Genomic DNA, 24184 nt, shown 5'->3' on the forward strand with positions numbered 1-24184 from the left:
TATGGTAAATAGGCAGTAAATACACTTACAGAATCCATTGCTATGGAAGCAGACATGTACTTGCCTCATTAAAAAATTAAGTAATAATTTTGATTACATAATACTTAATAGATCGTGATTTTTTATCTTTGTTTATTCCAATTCGCTATTTTTTTGGTCTCTGGTTTGTTTGATTCGTCCCGAACTAAACTTGTTTTCAAATTATTTAAATATCGACAAAAGCAAAAAGTTGGAGTGCAACGAACTGTAACAAAAATCAAAACTAGATTGTATCTAACGATTTTTAATGTATGTGGTACTCGTGGTAGGTATTAAGTATTAACGTTTTTTTCACCAATACCACAGAGTACATTAAACTGATTACTAAATTAATTGCAACATTTCAATCGGCTTAATAACGGTCAATGGATTTGAAATTTTGAAGAAAGATAAAATTAAATCCTCGTTATATAAGGACTGAGCACAGATAATTTAGGTGATATGAGTTGCTGATAAACATATTATGAAACTTTTTATTCAATAATTATTTTTAATTCAAATGTTATGACGATACAGTGCAGTTATGCCATAATTGCCATTAAAGCATATGAACGTTTAATAATAACGGAAAAGGCATGTGAACCCGTATCTAGAAATTCAAAGACGAAGAAATAGTTGAAGACATTTTACTCATTCACGGCACAGATAACAAATGAACATGCGGGTCAGATGTTATGATGGAATGACCATTGACCATCCTCCATAGGCAATCAAATCGTCGATAAGGTTATGGATGTAATTTTTTTCTGTCTGCGATAGATGGAGGGTTATGTTTCTCGAGTATGTGCTATTGTACTGTGTAGTAGTGTGGTAGGTAAGCATGTGGAATGTATACGTATATTTCTTTGGTCCGCTCTACAGCCCAAGCAGATTTTTAACGTATATTCTTGTCTTGAAGAACATAGTTGTTCGGAAACGCTGTGCATTTGCATATGGAATATATTCAATATTAAACTGTTAATAAAACGAAATATCGAAATTTTTTTGATATTTTTAGACGTCTGTTTTATATGTAGGTACTCTCCTGTTTTAGTAATTAAAATCACACACGGAATCCAGCTCTTTACGAAGTAAGTAGGTGCACAATTAAAAACTCATTTTTCAAATATACAGTGTAATATTTAGATAATTACCTGTCATTATTGAAGGTAAGGTATAATTTACGCACCATCAAATCACAATATAGGGGCTCATATCTTGCGAATAATTGATTTCACGGCTATTGTAATTATGAACAAATAGTCCAGCAACATTAGCTTCGGAATAATTGGCATCAAACCAGAATATAAACATAGAAAATTATATATGTATAAAGTTTGTTATCAAATCGACACTGAAGTTTTATGATTTTCAAAAACCATACAATAATATTATGATTTATATAAGTCGCAAATAATGGCGTAGGCGGGTATAATAAGCACTAGTAGGCCAGTAATTTGCAATAGGGCGGGTAACCCTGTAAATAATACGACTAAAATATTTTTAGTTTTTACCTATCTCTCAGACAATTTCTTGTTAAAATTGGATATAGAATATTAATATCTATGTTTCTTATCTTATCTTTTGATCCAGATTCTCGGACAGCCACCAACAAATGTTGCATAATTAAACGATAGATATTTATTTTTTACATTTCGTTCTTCCACATAATACATATGGTTTTTAAATTTAAATGATCGTGAATAACGTTCAAGAACCGTTATTCTGTTATCATCTCGTATCTCCTTGAATTTGAGATTGAATCGATAGTGATTTTATTTTAAAAAGTACTGTTTATTAACGGTTTATTCCATTTACAACCTCCCTAACAACATGCGTAAATCCTAATTTATTATACATATATACTCTGGAACATCATTAAAATAAAGCATTTTATTGTTTTTAATTATCCAAATCTCTTTATTTTTATAATCAGTTCATCTAAGTTTTTGTACCATTGATGGGGTCAAAAGAATCATTTAGTATTAAATATTATACAAAAACAAGATATTACGGTAATAAATAGCTACAAAATGCGCACGTTTCCAATTCGGTTCAAGTATTTTTTAATGAGATATTATGCTCTATGGTTAAAAACGCGGAAAGCCTAGACCACTAGTAAAAAGAAAATAGGTAGGTACATTATAGTTTTAAACCCACCTCATAATAATGACTTAGGTATGTGCTATTTAAGAATTTAAAATCTCTGTTTAAAATGTTATCAAGATTTTGCGTAGGTGTTGTTTTCACGTATTTAAAGACGGTCATAATTACAGAGCATTTCAAGCAATTCAAGTGATGAATTACCGTGCTGTATTGTGTCATCTTCCGACGGGGAAGAACCACCAATCACAGTTTAAATGTTTATGCTTTCTTTATTCTTAATATACGTTTAGAACTACCAACTTTTCTAATAAAATAAATAAGCTGGCATAATTCATTCATTACTGCAAATGAATAATCGCTTAGGGGAAGAACTAATAAATTTTGGTTTTTATTTGGTACATAAGTTACAGCATTTGTTTTATAGAGTATTGATTTATTAAATACCGTAATAAGTGACAGAAATAATTCATTCATCACCACAAATTGTTTTATTCATACGGGGAAAAACCACAGCTCCTAATGGCCCGTGAGCCGGCTACGAATTTTCGTGGTCAAATCCTCTCAGATAACTAAAATCTATAACTACATTCTCGTGTCACAATGTTTGTCCTCAATGGACTCCTAAACCACTTAACCGATTATAATAAAATTCGCACACCATGTGCAGTTCGATCCAACTTAAGAGATAGGATAGTTTTAACATGTAGGTACCACGGGCGAAGCCGGGGTGGACCGCTTGTATATTATAAAGCAGAAGAGTTTGTTTGTTTGTTTGAACGCGCTATTCTCAAGAACTACTGGTCCATTTTGAAAAATTCTTTCGGTGTTGGATTTATCGAGGAAGGCTATAATAGGCTATATACCTATCATCACGGTAAGACTAACAGAAGCGGTGCCACGCGGGTGAAACCGCTGAGCGCAGCTAGTAGTTCATAATTTTATCTTGAAGCAACATGAAAGTCAACTGCCGCTGCTTATGTGGGCTTAGTAATGTATATTTAATAATTAAATACATGTATTCTTAAATATATTTGTAACTAGCGGTCCGCCCCGGCTTCGCCCGTGGTACATATTTACGTTTTCTCTATATAAGAACCATCCTCGTACTTCAAGGAATAGAATAAAAAAAGAATTATCGAAATCGGTTCAGCCGTTCTCGAGTTATGCGCTTACCAACACATTTTGGGATTCATTTTTATATTATAGAATTATACATGTACAATTTAAGCGCCAACATTCTTAAATTGTAATTTTGTAATACAAATTAATAATAAATCTAATTTTGTAATATCCTCCTGATTCCTAATTGTCAGCTGATAAGGGGGCGTCCATAAAATATTACGTGAGATGTTTTAGGGGGGGAGAGGGCGAGTTGAATCTCATCTAACCTTACGTTGAGGAGAGGAGGGTTTTCGGCAAATATCACGCAATTTTTTTTCTTATTGAAACAAAACAAATTATACTCTTTTGGTTCATTTAATGCAACATGTATTTTTCTAACTTAACTAATCATATATTTTATTATAGAAAATAATGAATAAGGACACCGTGCATAGGCCAGGCCTTCAGGCAGTCTAAGGTATTCAAGAAAACTTTATTAAAATACTAATGTAATACTTCAGAGGAATTTCTCGCCGGTGGTTGATTATCATATCCTAGTTTTCTCAAATCTTTTGATAACATGTTCATCTTTAATACAACACTTCCATATGACTCTGTCCGTAGCACTAAAACACAAATATAATTTTATTAGCAATTATATTGAATATTAATATTTAAATAAGCACAGCAATATATTCTTTTCGAGAACAAAATTGACCCACACAAGTTTGTTCTCGAAAGGAATATATCCTACTACTTGCGATATCTTTAAATAATACAAGCATGTGGGCACGCGCGTTGTAGTGTGATCTTCCATAGCTTTTAAAAAAAAAAAGACGGGTAGCACTCCGGGAGTGCCGGCAGAAGTGAAAACTTGATTATTAACGTTGAGCATGTTTGATATCCATCCGTCTTACGCTTTTTCGATCAGGTCACGTGTCCTGACGCGAGTTTAAGATTTTATACCCAACGCCGCTAAAGAAGTTTTCACTTCAAAAATATCACACCTATAACAGAGTAGACAGGTTTCATCTACAGTGCCTATTATTATGCTATGATATAGTTCTGTGGTATAAGAGAGAATTAATGAGTTCCGCGTTATTTGAAAGATAAATTTCTTTAACAAATAGATAAATTGGAACCTAAATTTAATTTCTGAAAAATTCATACCCTTCATGAATGTAATTGTTTGAGCAAATATTTTGCATTCTACCTAATATGAATTATCAATAGAATATTAAATGCTTACAATAATTATCCTTCCCACTAGCAAGCATCTTCGGATCTGCCAATTCAGGTTGCTTGCCCGTCAACCAAGACACCCATTCTCCTAAAATTGTTGCAGATCTTGGCCGTACTAGAGGAGCCTCCACTTGATGATTACCAGTAATTGGGGGCAGGAGAAAGAGACCATAGCCTCGGAGACAATCACCCATGATAAAAGTTTTAGCTCTCACTGTCACTATAAGCTGTGGCCCTGTTATTACGACAATAAACTTTTGATGTCAAAAAATATTAAAAAAAACTTAGTTAAAATAACTTTTTGTATATTATTATTGACACTCTTTGACACTTTGATAAGACTATAACAATATACAAAACACTAATAAATAATTAATTAAAGTACTTACATCCATACACATTGGTGCTACCAAAAACCATTTCTATAGGTAAATTAAAAACAACTTTCTCAGGATCATTGCCTGAACTTGCAATTTGACTCGTACCAGAAGATAAGCCAGATATTGGTTCCCAATCTGGACCCCATACTATATCGTACTGTAGATATAGCTGATCGTCAAAAACACCGGCAGGAAATAATACATATTCTATTTGACCATTAAACGACACTAAAAACTTTGTGACTTCACTATCTCTCATTATATCTGATTAAATTAGTTCAATTGTTACATACTCTTTTAAAATATAATGTTAAAGTTATCGAATTCTTGAATAGTTGAACATTTCAAAAACACAGGGTAAACAACTACAATGGTTGCTATAGCAACGTAATATTGCCAGTCACATTAAATTAGCAATTGGCTGCTTGTCTATGCATATTTTACATGAAAATCTGACAAAATTATCAAAAGTAAATATTAGCCAGTTAAGCTGTTCTTTTATTACACATTGAAATAAAGTTGCATTGACGATAGAGAATAATCGTTAAAGTGAATTAATTATTTATGTATGTAATAATCTAACAAAACCATAGAGAAAGAGCTTTCGTTTCCGTTATCCTGTTTTATCGACGGTGATTATTTCTAGCAGTTTTCTACAAGATGGCGCTAATCGAGCTTTCAAAATCCCAATCGGCCACCATTGTTGCGATTGAACCTTGTGCAAAGTTTTACGAAGTTTGCATTTTTTAGATAACTATTAGTGGTTTTTAAGTTTTTTCTTACGTAAACATAGTGAAAGATATTCTGCGAATTTAAATCAAGTATCAAAAGTAACCTCTAGTGTATATTTTCAAACGCTTAACGCGATCAAAATGTCACGCGAAGTGAGCATCAGATCCGTGAACACCATACCACACTCGAAATAAAAGTGATTTATTTTGAAATAAGCGTGTCAAAAACTGTAAATAAGTGTTGTTATCATGCCAGGAAGCTTATAAGTGATGAAAGTTACATGTGACACAAACGTGCGCCGATGAAAACATTTAAGAAATTTCTGTACACGTCGTAAAGGAGCGCAGTTACGCGGGTGAAAACTTGAAACTCGCCGGTATCATTATGGTGGACTGAAGTAGCAATTGTTGGAGCATTGGAATTCATTGAGTGATTAAAGTGCCCTGAGGGTTCCGCACACAATGTCAGGCGGGTCGCAACATAACCCGAACGGAAGGCAATCACAGCTTGGTAGTGGCTGGAGTCCTTTGCAGGTGGTGTAGACTATTTCATTTATTTTGTTATTTTTCCCTAATGCAACAAAATATTAAACATCACTTTAGATGTTATCATTCTAAAGTTTTCAAACTTATTTATAAAACTAACAACAACAGTGTAAATAGTACATAAATAAAGTAATTAAAATGATAATATGAAAATCTATGTATACATAATTCAGTTTATTATATTGCAACACAAGAATCAGCTGTTTGGAATATTCATGTTGACACTTGTGCTACTTTGCTAATTTTAGGGTTGCCATACTCATGTTTTTATTTTTCAATTAAATATGAAATACTTTTATCAAATAGTTAAGATTTTGTATTAATACAATCTATAAAAATATTTCTCAAATGTAACTCAATAATTTAAATATAATAATAAATAACCTCAAAAAATTACACTCAGATTTTAAGTACAGATTTTCCTCAATGCTAATCTTAATTTAAATAAAAAATCAATTTTCAAATCCAAATGTAATGAAAAAATAAAAATAAAACTCAAAATACAATTTGTGTTTTGAATGGAAAATTTTAAGTTCATTCTAAATTTCATGTGACTGTATTCACTATTAATTTTTTAAGTACCTAATAATTTAATAAGGAGTTAAAGTGGTCTAAAAAAATTACAGATTAACAAGAAGATATTATTATTAAAAAAACAAAATACCCGACTGCACACTAAAAAAAGAGTAAAACAATTATGTCTTTATCCCGTGGGACTTTTAGGATAAAATATATCCTATGACACTCCCGTAATCAAGACAAATCTAACGATACCTCATACATCAAAACCCATCAAGCCGTTTAGGCTACAGGTGGTCACAAAGGAAAAGACATACATACATACTTACATACACTCGAAAAACATTACCCTCCTTCTTTGGCAGTCGGGTAAAAATAACAATACAGTAAGGGTGCACTCACACACATCAGTCACCGTCACGGCACGTCACCGGACAGGATTAAAAAAAAATATGTATCAATAGTTCTAGTATGACTCTGTTCCCACACGACAGTCGCCGGCACGAAATCTATCAGTGACGTCCCCGGTCAGGCACAATGTCAGGCAGGCAGGCAGGTCAGGTCAATTGACATGATTGTTCTCTAGCGTGACACACGTCTAATCACTGACTAACCTGATGTATGTGTTCAATGATTCAGTCAAACCGGCGACGTGACTGACGGACAACATGACGGTGACTGGTGTTTGTGGATACGTACACAAACCGTCACCGATCAGTCATCGGTGACTTGACGGTGACTGATGTGTGTGAGTGCACCCTAAGTAAGAAAGTGCTTGTTATCTTGCTACTAGTAATATTTCTTTCAATTTCCAAACCAATTCATCATGTGAAACATCTAATCTAATCTAATGTTGGAAAATATTTTATCAAATTGGAATTTGCTCTCATTGCAATATAAAGTTGTCCATATGGTAATTTGTGTGCTAAGATTTATTGGTAACCTGTTAAAATAAATAATTAATAAGTAAGTATGTACCATTGAACATTGGATATTTTCATATTTTGTACCATTAGTAAGTTAGAACACTGGTTATTACACGCTTTATATTAGCTTCACCTGTATGTTTGTTACCGACTTCTTTGGGCGCGATTTTGACCCACTTTAAACGGCCAGATTTCGTTCAAACTTTGTAGATTTATTGAGGACCAATGACAATACACTAATTTGATAAAATAAATAATACCTAGTTAAAAAAAAATAAAAAACACGCGTTTTATAGAAAACCGAACTAACAGCGTGTTTTTTAGTTTTTTTTAACTATTAAATGACAAGCAATGATATCTTCCCTGTGGTACGCGTATCATGTGCTTGTAGTAGTGGAGCCGATGAGTTTATTTACTCATGTGCCACCACTCTCTGCACTTATTATTGGAAGATACCTAATGAACTGATATGTTTAATCTTTAAATTTAAAAACATTTAATGTTTTGTGTATCGGTATAGACTATATGTGAATTAGGGCTACATTTTTTTTTTGTAAAATTGTGTCAAAAGTTTTGAAAATTTATTAAGAGAGATTTAGCATTGAAAATTTATCCTTTATTGTATATACCGACAAATGCACAATTTGTCGGATTTCATTCAGTGACTTTTTATTTATTCTTAAAACAAACTATAGATTCATGGAGATGATATTATAGGCGGAGTATATTTTTTATAGCATTAATATACATTCATGTTAGCTCAATTGTGTTGATCTATACTAATATTATAAAGAGGAAAGGTTTGTATGTATGTATGTATGGTTTTCACACATAAACTACTGGACCAATTTTGATGAAATTTGGCACAGATAATCTTTAGACCCTGAGAAAGAACATAGGCTACCTTTAATTGCGAAATATGTACCACGGGCGAAGCTGGGGCGGACCGCTAGTTTTTTTTTTACTTAAGATAGGGAAGCGCTTGACCGCAATCTTGCCTGATGGAAAGCTAAGATGCGGTCTAAGATGGTACGCGCCTCCCTAGTAGGTACCGGTTCACTCTTCTCTTGAAGACCCCAATATTGTACTCGTCGGGGAACACAGATTCAGGAAGCGCGTTCCAGTCCCTAGAGCGGTTTGAATGAAGAATGTGGAATCGAACCGCTTAGTCCGGGTACATGGAACATCCACCATATGGCGATGCCTAGAATCTAAAAAATTTAAATAAAATTTAATCTAATTCAAATAAAACCAAAACAATATATATCGCTTTCAACTAACTAACAATAATTAGTCAGGTTCTTAAATAGTTCCATACAGAGCTTCAAAAAGCAGACATCTGTTTCACTTATAAAGTTTTATTGTATAAAAAATATTAGTGTGTTATTCAGGGTAAGAAATAATTGGCTATGCTTTTTATGTACATATATCCAGATGTGCACTCTGCAAACATGCCAGACTATGATTTATAAGTTTCATACAACTAAATTGCCTGACTCTATGTTTCAAAATACATATATCATTGTTTATTGCCTACTTTTATTTCAAACTTACCATAAATTTATTGTGCCCATCTATTTATTAATAGGTATTTGGTGCACAATGATAAATGGTATTTAGCCCCTAAACTTCGCGTGTGTTAACAATCTAAGGAAATCACTAAGTTCTATGATTAACTATAGAATGAAGCTATTAATTTATGCACAATTTCGTTATCTGTGGTGTAATCGTTTATGATTACGATATTATTGCGGTTTCGCGGGAACGTACATCCTATAAATAAATGTGTTTGTCGGTAATTTGCGAATAGAAAGAAATGGAAATGGATTATGGATATCAAATAATATAGGTACCTAAGTTGTAAGTATATATAATATTATTGCGGAATATAATTTATTAAATTTACTATCTAAGAAATATACTCACGATTATTACTATACGCATTCTAAACTTTAAAGGACCTTGTCCTTTTTTAATTACGTTGTAATTCAATATGCCGGATACCCTAGCCAAGTAGATATTGAGGTCCGGACGCGGCTTCCGGCTATCGTTTTAGTGCTAAATGTAAGGAATCGGAACTTGAAAGACTTAACAGGGTCATAGTTTTGTCGAATTCAATGCATGGATTTTGACTTTCTATTATGCATAGTTGAATTGCCCTTACGATTAAGGGTTGTTCCACAATTTTACGTGAAGCGTCATTTTTGCGTGAGAAGACATTACTAAAACCATTCCAGTTCAACCATAAAGGTCAGCAGTCTACTAGCAATACGCTTTGTAAATTCGTAGTCCTCAAAATGTTCACGATAACATCGACTAATGTCGTCTTCATTTTTTCTTTTAAAGTGGATGAGTTTCTGTAAACCACGTAAAAAACATTCATTAGTATTGGCCTAAAACAAAAAAAGTTACGCCTAAATGCGCGGAATACGATAAAATCACAATTAAATTATTAATGGTCAAATGAAGTGGCGTATTTTTTTACGGATAAAGCGACGTCATCCACCGTACTTTACGAGAGTTCCCTTTGAGACGCGAAATGATAATCTAAATCTTACTTGCAAATTTCCCTTACATACCTACAATATTACCAGAATGAACAAAGTATTCAAATTACAAGCTATTTTTCAAATTACAATGAAAAATACAAGAAATAACAAAAGTAACATGTTATCTAAATGATAATTTTGAAAACATTAAATTTATTCTCATGAATAAATTATTCTTATATGTAATCAAAATACTTTGTATGATTAATGTGTTACTTGGTACTGAATTACAATGTGCAGGAATTATAATTTTAAATCACATTTTTATAAGGAAAATAGACAAAAACTAAGTTTTTATCAATATAGAAATAAATCTTAAGAATTTTTTTTTATCTACAATAAAATATACACACAATTTTTTTTATCTACAATAAAATATATACACATCTTTGATCATATCTAGTCACTAGTGTGATAATTAATTAGTTCTGCTTAATACTGTAATACAGCAGAAAACAATTATTGCTACTCATAGGAAAAGTGGGAAGAGATGGATGAAGCTTTTACCTATTCTAAGGGTAAAAGCCTCATCTTTCCACTAAAATGGAAATGAAGCTATGTACATAAGTATTATAAGTGCGTATTGGACCTGTCACCATGCATAGGATGTGATATGTCGAATCCACACTGAAAACAGTGATCTTCCGACTATAGGTATTCCTGTGTGTTTAAGCCACTTTTAAAGTGAACGCGCACTTATCAGTGACGAACGAATTTTAGAATTCTTTACAAGAAATGTTATGAAACCTCGCTTGAACTTGCCAGCGTCAAATCGTCGGAACCTACAAGAACCCAAGAATTCTAGATTAATTGGGATCATCGGACGTCATCAGATTCGTCAATAGAATATGCTTACGAGTTACGACAGAGGCATGAGCTAGCACTATTTCGTGATTATTATTTAAAAATACGATTTCTTACGCGCGTTCCACGCGTTCAGCTCGGATAAGTGTCCGCTTACCTTTAGTGGCGCGCGCGGTCACAAAGTTGGAAGTTCCAAAAAGACCAAGTACCATCTGTTGGTACTCAAGTTTTATGATAAAAATACTAGCTTACCCGGCAAACGTTGTACTGAATTACTATTATATAGGGGGATGAAAAATAGATGTTCGCCGATTCTCAGATTTACTCAAACAAAATTTCATGAGCATCGGTCCAGCCGTTTCGGAGGCGTATGATACTAACATTGTGACGAGATAACTTTACATACCTTTATTACTAGCTGTGCTCAGCGGTTTCACCCGCATTGCTCCGCTCCTGTTGGTCTTAGCGTGATGATATGTAGCCTATAGACTTCCTCGATAAATGGGCTATCTAACACCGAAAGAATCGGACCAGTAGTTCTCGAGATAAGCGCGTTCAAACAAACAAACTCTTCCGCTTTATAATATTAGCATAGATGAGTTATTATATCAGCATAAATGTAAAGAATCTCCAACATCAGTTACAGGTGGCGAATCTGCTAGCGCGCGCGCCGCAAGCGCACATGGCGTCAGAGCGGGGCGTGACGTGGCACACGCCGACGCCTCCGCCCCACCTCTACCACGTGCCGGCGCCTTCGCCCCCCGATCCGTTGCAAGTGAGTAAAAGACAAGGATAAATCTAGAAAAAAAAATTAAAGGGTGTGAAGGCAATAAAAATGAAAAAAAATATTAAATGTTTTATCTATGCTTTGCTCATCTTTAAGGATTTGTATTTAGATTTTAAATCCTGTAATAGTTAAATATAATTTATTTGACTGGATATTTTTTAAAATTTTGATGGCAGTACATATTAAAAAAAAGCAATTAAAGCCATTGTGATTATGTCATAGAATTTATATAAAAAATACATATTGTGTTTATAAAAATAATCTCCAATGCTGTTTTTTGTATGACTTGGCTTTTGCTTTAAAATCTTATTACTGCCATCATACAGACAAATTTGTAACATATAGGTAATTCGTCTGTCCCAGTGTCATGATAATTTGAGCTTTTTAGCATAGCAATTATGTGTATGAATCATAATTATCTCATAATGGTAAATGGACTTTCATTATTCAAAATAACGCATTTGCATAAAATCAATCATGCTTCTATGAAACTATCAATTCCTAGTACTCATGTCCAACTAACTCTTGAATATAATCACGGGTTTATAACTCGTTTGTTGCGATCCAAATAAGAAAAGGAACGTTATTGAACTGTGTCAAATATAATTTAAAAAGTACGATTTACTTGTACACTAGACCCGGGCGAAATCCCTCGCTTGCGTGGGACCATAAACAAAAAGTAGATTTACTCAAAAATACTTTTTTGCATATAAGTAACGGTTTATTTTATTTTTCCCAATGCATCAATCTTAAATACAGACGTTATTGTTTAACTTTTACTAATAATTCGTTTGAATTAGCAGTTAAGACATTACAAAACAGCTCTCAGTTGATCCTATTCTTTCGAATTATGACGTCACAAGATGGCGATGGATCGATCCTATTCTTAGTTGGATCCCAAACCAAACTGCACTTAACTAAATATTCTAACCTATTTTGTTTCACTAAACACCTGGACTATCGTAGGGTCTGTTACAATTGCAGGCCATGAAGGCGGGCGGCAACTCTGTGTTTCGGCACACGGCGACGCCGCCCGAGCTATACCGGCATACGCCCACGCCGCCAGATAAACATTTGTTAAGGTAGGAAATATAGTATAAGTGTAGTCGTTTGTTGTACATCATTTGAGCTATCAATGTAATGAAAATGCCTATTAATTCTATAAATGTTTAATCATAATATTTTTAAACCCACCTGCTTATATTCTTGCAACTGATGGCAGATCATATTATGTGATAAAAATAATAAGAAGAATTAGTATTTATTGTAGGATGTTGTAATAGTAGGGGAGCCCAGGATGCTAAATGTGGATTTACTCGAGCGTCACGGGAACCTATTAGAATTGGTAGATTAGACCATAGCGAGAAAAAAAGGTCCTATAATGTTTTCACTTTTAGCGGTGGGGAAGGGTTTTTTGATTTTTTTTAATTTAAAAAAGAAAAAAAATGGCTTGGAAATACTCAAGCGCGTTAGATATTGATATTTTGCATGCTCCAGGACGTCACTGAAAAAAAGTATACGTTAATCTGACGATTTAAGTGGCGATTTAATCGCTATGAAGAAAGGGTACAAAATTAAAGTAATATTATTCGAGCGCGTCAGATTAATATATGGGGGGGTTAATTACAATATAAGAAGTCCCCATTTCGCTAATCTGACGATTCGAGCTCAACCTTAGGGAATTATGGATTATTCAAATTTTCCAGCGGGGCCCCTGAGCGCACCCACCAACCATAACTGCTCATATTGACTAGAGGTACTGATGAATAGCTAAGGTACCGTCCCTTATAGTAATCTGACGCGCTCGAGTAAATCCCAAAATCCCCTCTTGGCCTCCCCTACTATAATAAGAATTTGGCTACTTGAAATAAGGGCTGCAGGAGCCGAAACGGAATTGAAAATAAAAGTTGCAGTAGACTAAGTCAGATATGTTTAACTAGCTGTGCCGCGCAGTTTCACCCGCATTGTTGGTCTTAGCGTGATGATATTTAGCCTATAGCCTTCCTCGATAAATGGGCTATCTAACACTGAAAGAATTTTTCAAATTAGACCAGTAGTTCCTGAGATTAGCGCATTCTAACAAACAAACTCTTCAGCTTAATAAATAAGTATAGATTTATAGTGAATTGTTATATGATGAGGGATGTCCAATCAAACAAATGGTCAATAAAAATCTTATGGTGAATTATGAATATTTAGCAATGGTGGTACATGTAAAGTTCGTTTGATGTGGATTATACATACTGTATCAGTATAAACTTTTTTTAAGAATAATACTAGTAAGATAACATAATAGACACTTTATCTGATTATGAATTTGATATCAAATCTGTGACTTAATTATGCATTAGGTGCATCAATTTGCAAGTCTAATACATGGAAATTAAAGTCGATTTTGATTTACATACATCAAAAAGCGCGAAAATAGCGTCTACCAAAAATTATTGAAACAAATTGAAACACGATTTTTATGAATTGGCATGGTATTTGGAATTGATGATAATCTTACTTATTTTTAGAATTTTGCTATCAAACTCAGTCGGAAAATAGTTCTTTAACTAATTTTTTATTTGACTAAATGAATGAAGAGGGTTTCCTAGAAGAACAATGTTTGTCAAGTTAGTTAGTTTCAATATAAAAATAGAATCTGCTTATACCTTAACTCGTTAATAATAACTAGAATGTAGAACATCAAATAAATTACACATCACTACATAGTATAAAACAAAGTTGCTTTCTCTGTCCCTATGTATGCTTAGGGTCAGCTCACACCGAGACGCGACGCGGCGCGACGCTGCGCGCACATTTTTCATAGAGCGACTCAGAATATACTTTATTCACTACACGAAAAGATACACATTGCTACGCCGCGAGGCACCTCGAGGCGCAGCGCTGCGTGGTGCAACGTAATCTGAATTCTCACAATGTAATGTGTATCTTTTCGTGTAGTGAATAAAGTATATTCTGAGTCGCTCTATGAAAAAAGTGCGCGCAGCGTCGCGCCGCGTCGCGTCTCGGTGTGAGCTGACCCTTAAAACTACGCAACGGATTTTGATGCGGTTTTTTTTAATAGATAGAGTGATTCAAGAGGAAGGTTTTAGTATATAATTTATTATGTTTTAGACAAAGCGGGCGAAGCCACGGGCGGAAAGCTAGTATATTATAATTCACATGTCTATTTAGTGAGGCAGACGTTTATTCAACAAACATACCATATCGCAAAATATCTGTTTGCTTAACTGCTAAAATATGTGGGTTCAGTTCAAATTATTTGTATTGTATAAAATAATAAAAGGAAAGCTGTTGTAAACAGTTTTTTTTATCAACTTATGAATATTTATGAATGGTAAATTAGTGAAATTACTTATTGTAATATTTTTAAATTAAATATATTATTGTTGTATATAATATAAGTATTTAAAATAACTTGATGTTGTTTGCATTTGAAATTTATTTCGTATTTATGCTTTTCAGGCATACACCGTCGCCTGGTGATGTCAAAGCAGGTTCGGCGATACCACCTGCAGACTTGTACCCGCATTTAGGACCTAGCAGAGGTATACAACATTTTTTTAATATTTGAAATAAATGAAATGTGATGTTTTCATTTGAATTATTAGTATACAGTTGTGTGCGTTGATCAATCTAGGACTACACTTGCAATAATGCTCAATAATTATTTTCTGAAGCAAATCTATGCCTGTGCTTGAATTAGTCAGAAATTGTTTATGAGTGATACTTCTACATACTTGCCTTTTTACTAATACAGTTATATAATTTGTCAATTTCTATTTATGTTGTTTACAACACCACTCGGACGTGATCTGACGACCTCATAATATGATATTCAAATTCAAATTCGTTTATTCAATCAAACTTAACCTAACCTTAGAGCTAAATACATTAGGTAATTGTATAATGATAGGTATATATCAATCAACGGTTAAGACTGGCATCTTTGCTAGGTTACCGAGTAGGTAACCTGTATTAAAGATATGAGTTCCTTCCGCATATAATTTATATAATATAAAAAAACATCTCAAGGTGGTCATCACAACTAAGTCAACGAATTTGATTTTTAAGTTCGGATATAAAGAATATAAAAAGAAATTAACTAATGGATATCTTACTTATCTCTATCTAACTTATGAACATGAAAGGAGACGAGTGATTATGTGTGGGCATAAGTTAGTGTGTGTGCGATATTGTGAGTATAGTTGTTTAGTGGTAAATATCCACTTTCAAACACAATGTCTTCAACTTTCAGATAAGCTAGTCCGCGCTGAAGAGCTGCTAGCGTACGCGCGGGGCGGCGTCGACCTCACAGTCGGGTCGCGAGGCGCGAACGGCTCCCCCGCCCCGCACACCGCGCCCTCCCTCTCCGTGCGCGACGCGCCCACGATCAACAGTCTGATCGCGCGCGCCGCGCCGCACGCACGTCCGTCGCACGCGCGGGTCGACGCGCTACTGGAGCGGCTGTCGGCGGCGCCGGCGCCCGCGTCGCCCCACTCGGTGATCGTGCACTCGAGGGCCGCGCCCACGCCCTCGCCGCCCTCGTCCAATGAGGTGAGCGGTAGCATGATTTTCTTGATACACAGTTTGCCGTAAAGTTGCTACCCTCATAATACATGCATTTCATCCATACTAATAAATATTATAAATGCGAAAGTAACTCTGTCTGTCCGTCTGTTATTCAATCACGCCTAAACTACTGAACCAATTTCCATGAAATTTGGTATGGAGATATTTTGATCGAGAAAGGACATAGGCTACCTTTTATTGCGAAATACCACGTACCACGGGCGAAGCCGGGGCGTACCTAGGGCTAGTTTCTTATAAATAAACTGAAAGTCGCCTCTCTATATTAAAACTTAAAAGCATTTCATTCTTTTTATGAAAAGTAATATAATCCATATTCTAATCAATATTCGTTCATATCCTTTTCATTGTATAAAAAGTTCAATATTATATTAATTTAATTGTACAATAACATATTATACAATTCATTTTTATGTGCATCTTCATGACTTCATTATTCATCATTGATTCTAATAAGCATATAATTTGTACTGGACAATGGAGAATGTTACTAGGTATGCCAAATCCCTTGAAATTGTGTCTCAGTATAGCCTGTATGTATACAAATACACTAGTTTTTGTCGTAGTCAAAAATACCAAGTAGTTTTGATTTTATACGCATTCAAAGTTTCGAAAAATATCGAGTCCCGCTAATAGTCACGTGACCGCTTGTGACGTCACGTCACAACGCGCCGCGCGGCCGCACCTCCGTGCTTTGTATCAAGTCGGCAGCGCTGTAGTAGGTGTAATAGCTTGCGCAGTATTTTGATGGGTTTTCGTCCGCGAATTACGTTAATAGTCCAATAATAGTAATTATTATTCGTTTAATAAAATAACAGTCATGGTTGATTTATTTACACCTTTAAGTTTCAGGTTTACTTGCACTCCCTTACTTTTTTTTTTATATTAATTATAAACACTGATCATCATTATTTCAAAAACTTAATGGATCTTCTATTGCTATATCGTCTTCATAGCTAGCAACAAATGTCTCTTCTGGTTTTTTTCTACCGCCAAAGTTTCATTTTTATTTAATAGTTTCTCAAAATACGATAACGTTTTTGCACTGCTGATCTCTGAGGTTTGTCTTCCTTTTCCTGTTGATATTTGAATTTGTGTGGAACTATACCCTGTTTTTGTTTAATTCTTCCCCCGACCAACTTATATTTAGTAGAGTTCTACATAATATCATTCTCAACTTAAAACAAGAAAAAATCTTATTAGCCACATTATTAGCCATCTACCTACACCTAGCCCATACAAGCAGAGTAGAAGCACAGTCTAGTATAGATTAAAACTTGCATAGAAAACAAAGGATAACGCAAAACAGCTGCAATGTTCTCAAAATATTATACATAATATGTAGTATATTATGTAAGAACACGGAAAATTCTGAAGGTTTTGCATCTGACCATTTTTTGTTTACGTCCTTTGGAACTATAAAAAACAACTTATCCGGCGAATTGGTATGTGTTTTTTATACATTTAGGAACACATGATTTTCTGGTATTTGGATTGGACATTTTTAAAAGCATTTAATTATAATTTCGACGGCACGGGCCGCGCGATCGCTAGCGGACTGAGTGAGCCAGATTGAGCGTGTTGTGGTGTGACGTCACACCGTCACCGGGCGTTTACAACTTGTTTTACTTCTAAATCGGAAACTAATTGACGTATCGAAATAATTTTTTCACTAGTATTTTTTATTTTTGACAGAGAATATGGAGTGCTAATAATCAAAATTAGTTAACATTCTCCATTGTTTGTTTTTTGAAAAACTTAATATTCTATTTATTTACATTTCTAATTGAGATTATTAAAAGCACGTAAACTAATTCACCTCTATCTATTTCCAGGACTCAGCGGACTCATGCGGCGCGCCGCCGGGCTCGAAGCGGAAGCGGAAACCGGAACGCACGATACGCGTGCCCGTGCCCCCTCCCCCCGCGCCCGCGCCGGCCCCTTCCCCCGCCGCCCTTGCCCCCGCGCCCGCCGCGCCCCGCGCCCCCACCCCGCACACACCCACCCCTCCCCGCGGCACTCCCACCCTCCCGCTAGAAAACGGCGACGCGCACGCACACAACGGCCCACATAAACCGGACAGGCCCCCCTCCCCCCCGCAACAGCCAGAACCTCACGCCCGCAGAAAAACCCGCGCCGACTCCGCAGAGACCATAGACGATATCGCCGCTATGATAGCCAACACGGAGCGCGGGTCGAGAGATATACCTGAACCCCCGCCGCTGCCTATCGAACCGGACACCCCAGTTACCATCGACAAGCTAAAAAGCGTCCTAGCCAGCCCTGAACCGGAGAAATCGCCACCCCACGAAAAACCACCAGAAATAACGCCAAAATCACCCCCGAAATCACCGCCCAAATCGCCCAAGGAAATATTAAAGTCGCCACCGAAAAAAGATGATCTGGAACCTCCTCCCACCGCCGCGGCACCGAGACGTAGAAGCGCAAGAACGAACTCGGAATCGACTAACGTTCCTGTGGAATCACCGTCTGAAGCGAAACCAGCGGAACCAGAAGCGAGCGAAACGAAAACAGCAGAACCGACCTCCGCGAGTTTTGTTGAAGTCGAAAACCAATTAGAGAAAATGTTTGCGGGTATAGAGGAAGTACCCGCGGAATCTAAAGTGGACGAAAAGGCAACGAAAGCGAGGAAAAGACGGAAATCGGCGCCGACTAAAGGGGAAAAGAAAGCATCGAAACGGTCGAGTAGACGGTCTACTGGAGACGAGCCCGCGAGACGGAAGGTCGCGAGGAAAAAGATGGGGAATAAAAAGGAGGCGGTTAAGGATGCATATGATTCCGGGAGCAATGCGAGTTCTAGTCGGTCGAGAGGCCCGTATATACAGGTTAGTTGTAATGACCAAATTTATTTCATTGTCTTACATTTAAATGTAAAACAATGAAATAAATAAATTTAGTTAAAATTAAGAATTTGAATCAGAAATCACAGCTGAAATTTCAATTGAGCTATAAATATTGTTGCTATAAATCTTGTAACTACGAAAGTAACATAAAATAATTTTTGAATACTGAAAGAAAAATTTCCATATTATAAAATACGATATATTTACTTTACTTATTACTTATTAATAGATCTCAGTTCAACTAAAAAAAGGTTAACATGTTGCATTCGTTGCAACTGAAACCACAAAACTACTCCTTTTGTGTAAAAAGAACGCACTCACGCATCTTATGTGTCAATCTACGCTCATTCTGTTAGCCTTCCACGGATTGTCGTGCTGTCCCATTTCATGTAAAACATCTAGACATCTTCGGTCAATGATTAACGAAATTTAAATCGTTAATCCTCATAGTCTGTAATGAGCGATAAAAATATTTTCTATTATTAAATGTATTTTATGTTTAAAGTTTGAATGAATTTAATTGGAATAAAAAATTTAAGCACTTTGACGTTCAAAATATTATTATATTAAAAATTAAATTATATTTTTTTTTCAGCAAATTGACATATTAGTGCTGTAGACCATATTTTATTCAATTGTAAGCTATGTAAAATAATATAGACTGTATCCTTTGTTGGAAAATCATATAAATAAAAACAACTACAATAATTCCAGATCGTCGGTCCGCGCGACTCGCCCGTGTCGGTGTCGGTGGTGAACGCGACGGACGAGGAGCGGCGCGGCGGCGAGGAGTGGCGCGGCGTGCGCGCGCGCGGCCTGCACGCCAGCACGCTGGGCCTGCGCTACGACGCCGCCACGCCCGACGCCACGTGGCGCTGCGCCTTCTGCGAGCGCGGCCCGCACGCCGCCCAACTGGGCGACCTGTTCGGGCCCTACACCGCGCCCACCGCCTGCGCTGAGTACAGGTGTGTAGTGTGTGCACGCTACGTGCGCGGCTACGACAATGCTACGCAGATTGCTACGAGAATATTGACAACTACGATACATACATAACACAAAAATACTTTCTTTTTATAGTGGAGCCATTTTAATAGGCAACATTTGACAGTTCAACAAAATTCAACAACATAACCTGGTAACGACGACACAGAATAACACGATATTTCGTTTTGTTAGAACTGCACATTTGCTTAACTTTTTCAATTACGATTACATATTTATAATAATAATGACCGATGCAAGTAATTTTAAGGTTTGATTTAAATTATAAACAGTTCGCAACAATTTTGTGTCAATAAACCTTTTTTTCTTTTTAAATACCAGAGACGTTACTCTAAAAATCGAAATCTGACATCTACAATCGATTGCATTGATTACTTGTGAATAAAAAACTTCATAAATTAACAAATGCATTGTGTTTTTTTTAATTATCTAATAAACTTGTCTTATTTTGCTGCTAAAATTTTCGAAAGAAAGTATTTTACTGGGACAGGGATTCGCCTGATGAATTTTAAAATTGACATGTGTTTCAAGTTCGATTATGAAATGTTTTAAGTCCGTATCGATTAATTCACTTTAATCAATGTTATTAAACAGGCTACTAGACCGGTACTCTCAGTGGAGTTTCGTTTGCAAAAATAGCGGACCTAAATCTGACTTCTGATATATATTGTATAGATCCCAGACATCCTATAGACAGATGTTGCCAACCAGTTTTGTGGTCCCCCTCCCCCACCCCGGTAATTAAATATGGCATTCAAAGAAAAAAATTAAAATTTCCAAAACATGCCGTGTGGGGTATCAAATGAAAGAGCTTATTGAGCAGATTACGAATATATAGCATACTATAACATTTCTTACACTTTCTCTAAGATTTTTTAGAAAATTTACGAAAATGCTCCATTTTTGAGTTAACTTTATACCACTATAGATTGAAAACTCATGAATATATTTTTTAAATTATTATTTTAAATAATTAAGAAGCCTTCGTTTGAAAAAATAGCGGACCTAAATCAGAAGTCAGATTTAGGTCCGCTATTTTTTCAAACGAACATCTTCTTGGAGCCTGCTCTATACCTCTCTTTGAAGATAAAATTGATAGACGTCAAATGTTGCCTATTAAATTGGCTCGACTATAATACCTCTATAAACATACAGAACTATTTATTAAATTACAATGTCAAATAAATTTATTAACCATTTCAGGGCGTTAGACGAAGCATCCCAACAACGCTTCCCCACGGTAGAGGGCGGCGTGGAGGTGTGGTTCCACGAGGCGTGCGCGGTGTGGGCGCCCGGGCTGGTGGCGGCGGGCGCGCGCGTGTGGGGCCTCGCGCCCGCCGTGTGGGGCTCCCGGGGCTCCACGTGCGCGCACTGTGCGGCCCCCGGAGCCCCGCTGGCCTGTGCAACCCGCCCGTGCCGCGCCCGCGCGCATCTGCCCTGCGCCAAGGCTAACAAGTGGCGACTAGACAGTGACAACTTCAGTGCCGCGTGTCCCCGCCACGCCTAGCGATCGCCACACACTGCCAGTTGATGTGTAGTGCCGCGTGACTGAGTGTAGTGCCGCGTGACCGTGTAGTACCGTGTAGTGTTTCAAGTTACCGACAGACCGTGCATCGGGACTTTTGGTTCTCGTTATCGTATAGGGACCAATGAACGTTTCGGATGATGTCTCGCTCGTGTTCGACGCTCGTCTTGAATATGAATCCTCGTAAGTGCTAATGAGCAATACTGTTCGCTGTGAAAACCCTGTTCGACTGTAACATATTCGCCAGTGCAAATCATGTTTTAGCACAAATTATTTCTAACGTGTGATAGATGCGCGCGATACGTATGTGTGTGTTGGATATTGAAATTTTAATAATTGTATCTTTTATGACGTTGTTACGAGAGTTTTGTATCAAATTTTACGAAATTTTGTTGACGTTAACGCTGTCAATACTCAAAGCTGACTTTCAGTGAACTCAGTTTCCATGAACTGTACATATTGTATCTGACGATGGAATCTCTAATCAAGTTGCGTTAATGCCCTTATGATATAGTTTTTTATTGCCAAATAAGTGCAACTATTGCCAGCGATCGGTTTATCTCTTTTTGTTTTATCAAGTTGTCATCAGGGTGTTCTGATGCCAAATTGCTTACAGGTTGAGGATCAAACATTTGTTTTGTATTTAACCCAGTGACATGTGAATTCTCACAACTCGACAAACAACTATATTCTTTATCGTGACTATGGGCTATGAATAAATTAAGGTGAAAATCAATGTAATTTAATTCCAGGATTATCCTATTTGTATCAATCGAGACAAGAGAATTATGAAGTTTGGAAATCTCACTAATACCAAGTACATATATCTAATTGTAGTATAGAAAATTGTAGATATATACTTTGTTAAAGTTTTAGAACTAATTTATTCATTGCAGTGACATTTGTAAATAGATACACAGCTGTCGGAATGTACTGTACATATAGTTAAAATGTATATAGCAGTTTATAGCATCAGGACACCGTAATATTTATAATGTATATATAGAATTGTTTGTAAGTTATGTGATCAATTCATGGAAGATAAAACTATTTTGACAAATTTTATCATGTGAAAAAGAATCATAAATATTTTATTAAAATTGTTTTCTCATTTCAGTTTAACATTTTTAAGGACTACATAAAAATCTTAGTCTTAATTGTGATAATTACTAGGAATTTGTGAACTGACAAAAAATTGGCTGATCAAAAACAAAATGTTTTTTATTTTATATTGTTACATGTAGTTTAACTGTTTAACAACTTTAATCATGCAATTATCAAATACATAAATTGTTTGAAATAGTCTTATTTTCCATGTTATCAAATGTGGAGACAGTATTTACCATACACTAAGCAAAGAGTGTCCATAAAAATAAATTTAGTGTGAAATGGCTTCTATTGCAACGTCGCAGGCGATATTATTGTTAATTGTGTTTCAAATACGCTTTTCTAAGTTTATTATTATGGTTGCTCTATATATAATAAGGTTATGAAAGTTTACAATAAAATATAAAACATTTTACATGTCTTCTCTATTTATCTCTTCTGAACTCTCTTATTGGCTATTCAGTAAGTTTAAAAAAGTACAACAGTATAAGGTCTCGGCCTCTACTCTTATTTTAAAGTTTGTTGTAAACTTTCATAGAACTAGGAGAATATAAAAATTGTTTACAACATGATGTAACAATGCAGTGATATTAAAAGTAATGAAATAAAACATTTACTTGCATCTACCATGTTTATGTACTTTTAAATGTTGCCATTAGAATCTGAACTAGTCTGTGGTTTTGAGACGAAATTGCTGGATTAGGTACATCCGCATCACAGCGCTGAAAGTAGGGTAGATAATACTGATCCAATTATATTTTCTGGTAAAAAGGAAGATTATTATGAGGAAATGGTGGAAGGAAGTGGGTTTTGAAAGTACACTAAATATTATCGAGAGATAAGGTGGCAGTTGAATTATTTGTGCTTCAATTTGTATTTTGGTCCCGAAATTAACAACAAAACTTTAAACATCTGCTATGGTAAACTTGATAAGTGCAGTGCAGATTTCTACATTTTAATTGGTCAAAATAATATAAATAATAACTCTTAAGGCATCCAAAAAATTCATTCAATTCTATACACTACACTGATGGGTACTTAATATTGTTACTCAGTATGAGAATGTGTTTTTTTATTTTTATAGCCAGAACAGAGTGGTATGAATTTTATTGGATAGCAAATTAATACCTACTCGAAGTATCATTAGCTGCTTAATTAAATTTTATCTAAAGAGAATTATATAAGCAGCTGTTGGGCCACCCGGACGACAGCATCAGCTGCTGTTTAGATCGAATATAAAATTAATCATGTACTTTTAATTCCAGAGAATTAATAGAAAATAGACTGTAATTAGAGAATATTAAGGTACAAATTTATAGTAGGGATGGAATGAAATCAGGCCAGTTTAGTGTTTTTAAAAAAGTTTATTCGGACAGTG

At 35.5% G+C, this 24184-nt stretch overlaps 2 protein-coding genes across 3 annotated transcripts; one reads left to right on the top strand and one right to left on the bottom strand.

Moving 5' to 3' along the window:
• Window positions 1-3697: 3697 nt before the first annotated feature.
• On the bottom strand, window positions 3698-5280 carry B9d1 (B9 domain-containing protein 1). Its single transcript, XM_089697790.1, has 3 exons — window positions 4857-5280; window positions 4475-4702; window positions 3698-3851 (listed from the first exon to the last, which is right to left on the bottom strand). Exons 1-3 carry the CDS (start codon window positions 5104-5106, stop codon window positions 3730-3732), a joined length of 600 nt encoding a protein of 199 aa, XP_089553916.1. The 5' UTR covers window positions 5107-5280; the 3' UTR covers window positions 3698-3729.
• A 243-nt stretch (window positions 5281-5523) lies between these two features.
• On the top strand, window positions 5524-23218 carry LOC149486314 (uncharacterized). Of its 2 annotated transcripts, none has more exons than XM_089697702.1 (8): window positions 5524-6112; window positions 11563-11697; window positions 12676-12791; window positions 15184-15266; window positions 15977-16275; window positions 18144-19154; window positions 19887-20137; window positions 21378-23218. In XM_089697702.1, exons 1-8 carry the CDS (start codon window positions 6041-6043, stop codon window positions 21679-21681), a joined length of 2271 nt encoding a protein of 756 aa, XP_089553828.1. In that variant the 5' UTR covers window positions 5524-6040; the 3' UTR covers window positions 21682-23218. The 2 variants fall into 2 exon arrangements, with proteins under 2 accessions (XP_089553828.1, XP_089553829.1); XM_089697703.1 differs by having other exon boundaries at window positions 5525-6112; window positions 12694-12791.
• Window positions 23219-24184: the final 966 nt, after the last annotated feature.

Source organism: Colias philodice, chromosome 8 (assembly GCF_061535455.1).
Source record: "Colias philodice isolate Cphi_HAF_F1 chromosome 8, ilColPhil1 Martin Lab GWU primary, whole genome shotgun sequence".
NCBI lineage: Eukaryota > Metazoa > Arthropoda > Insecta > Lepidoptera > Pieridae > Colias > Colias philodice.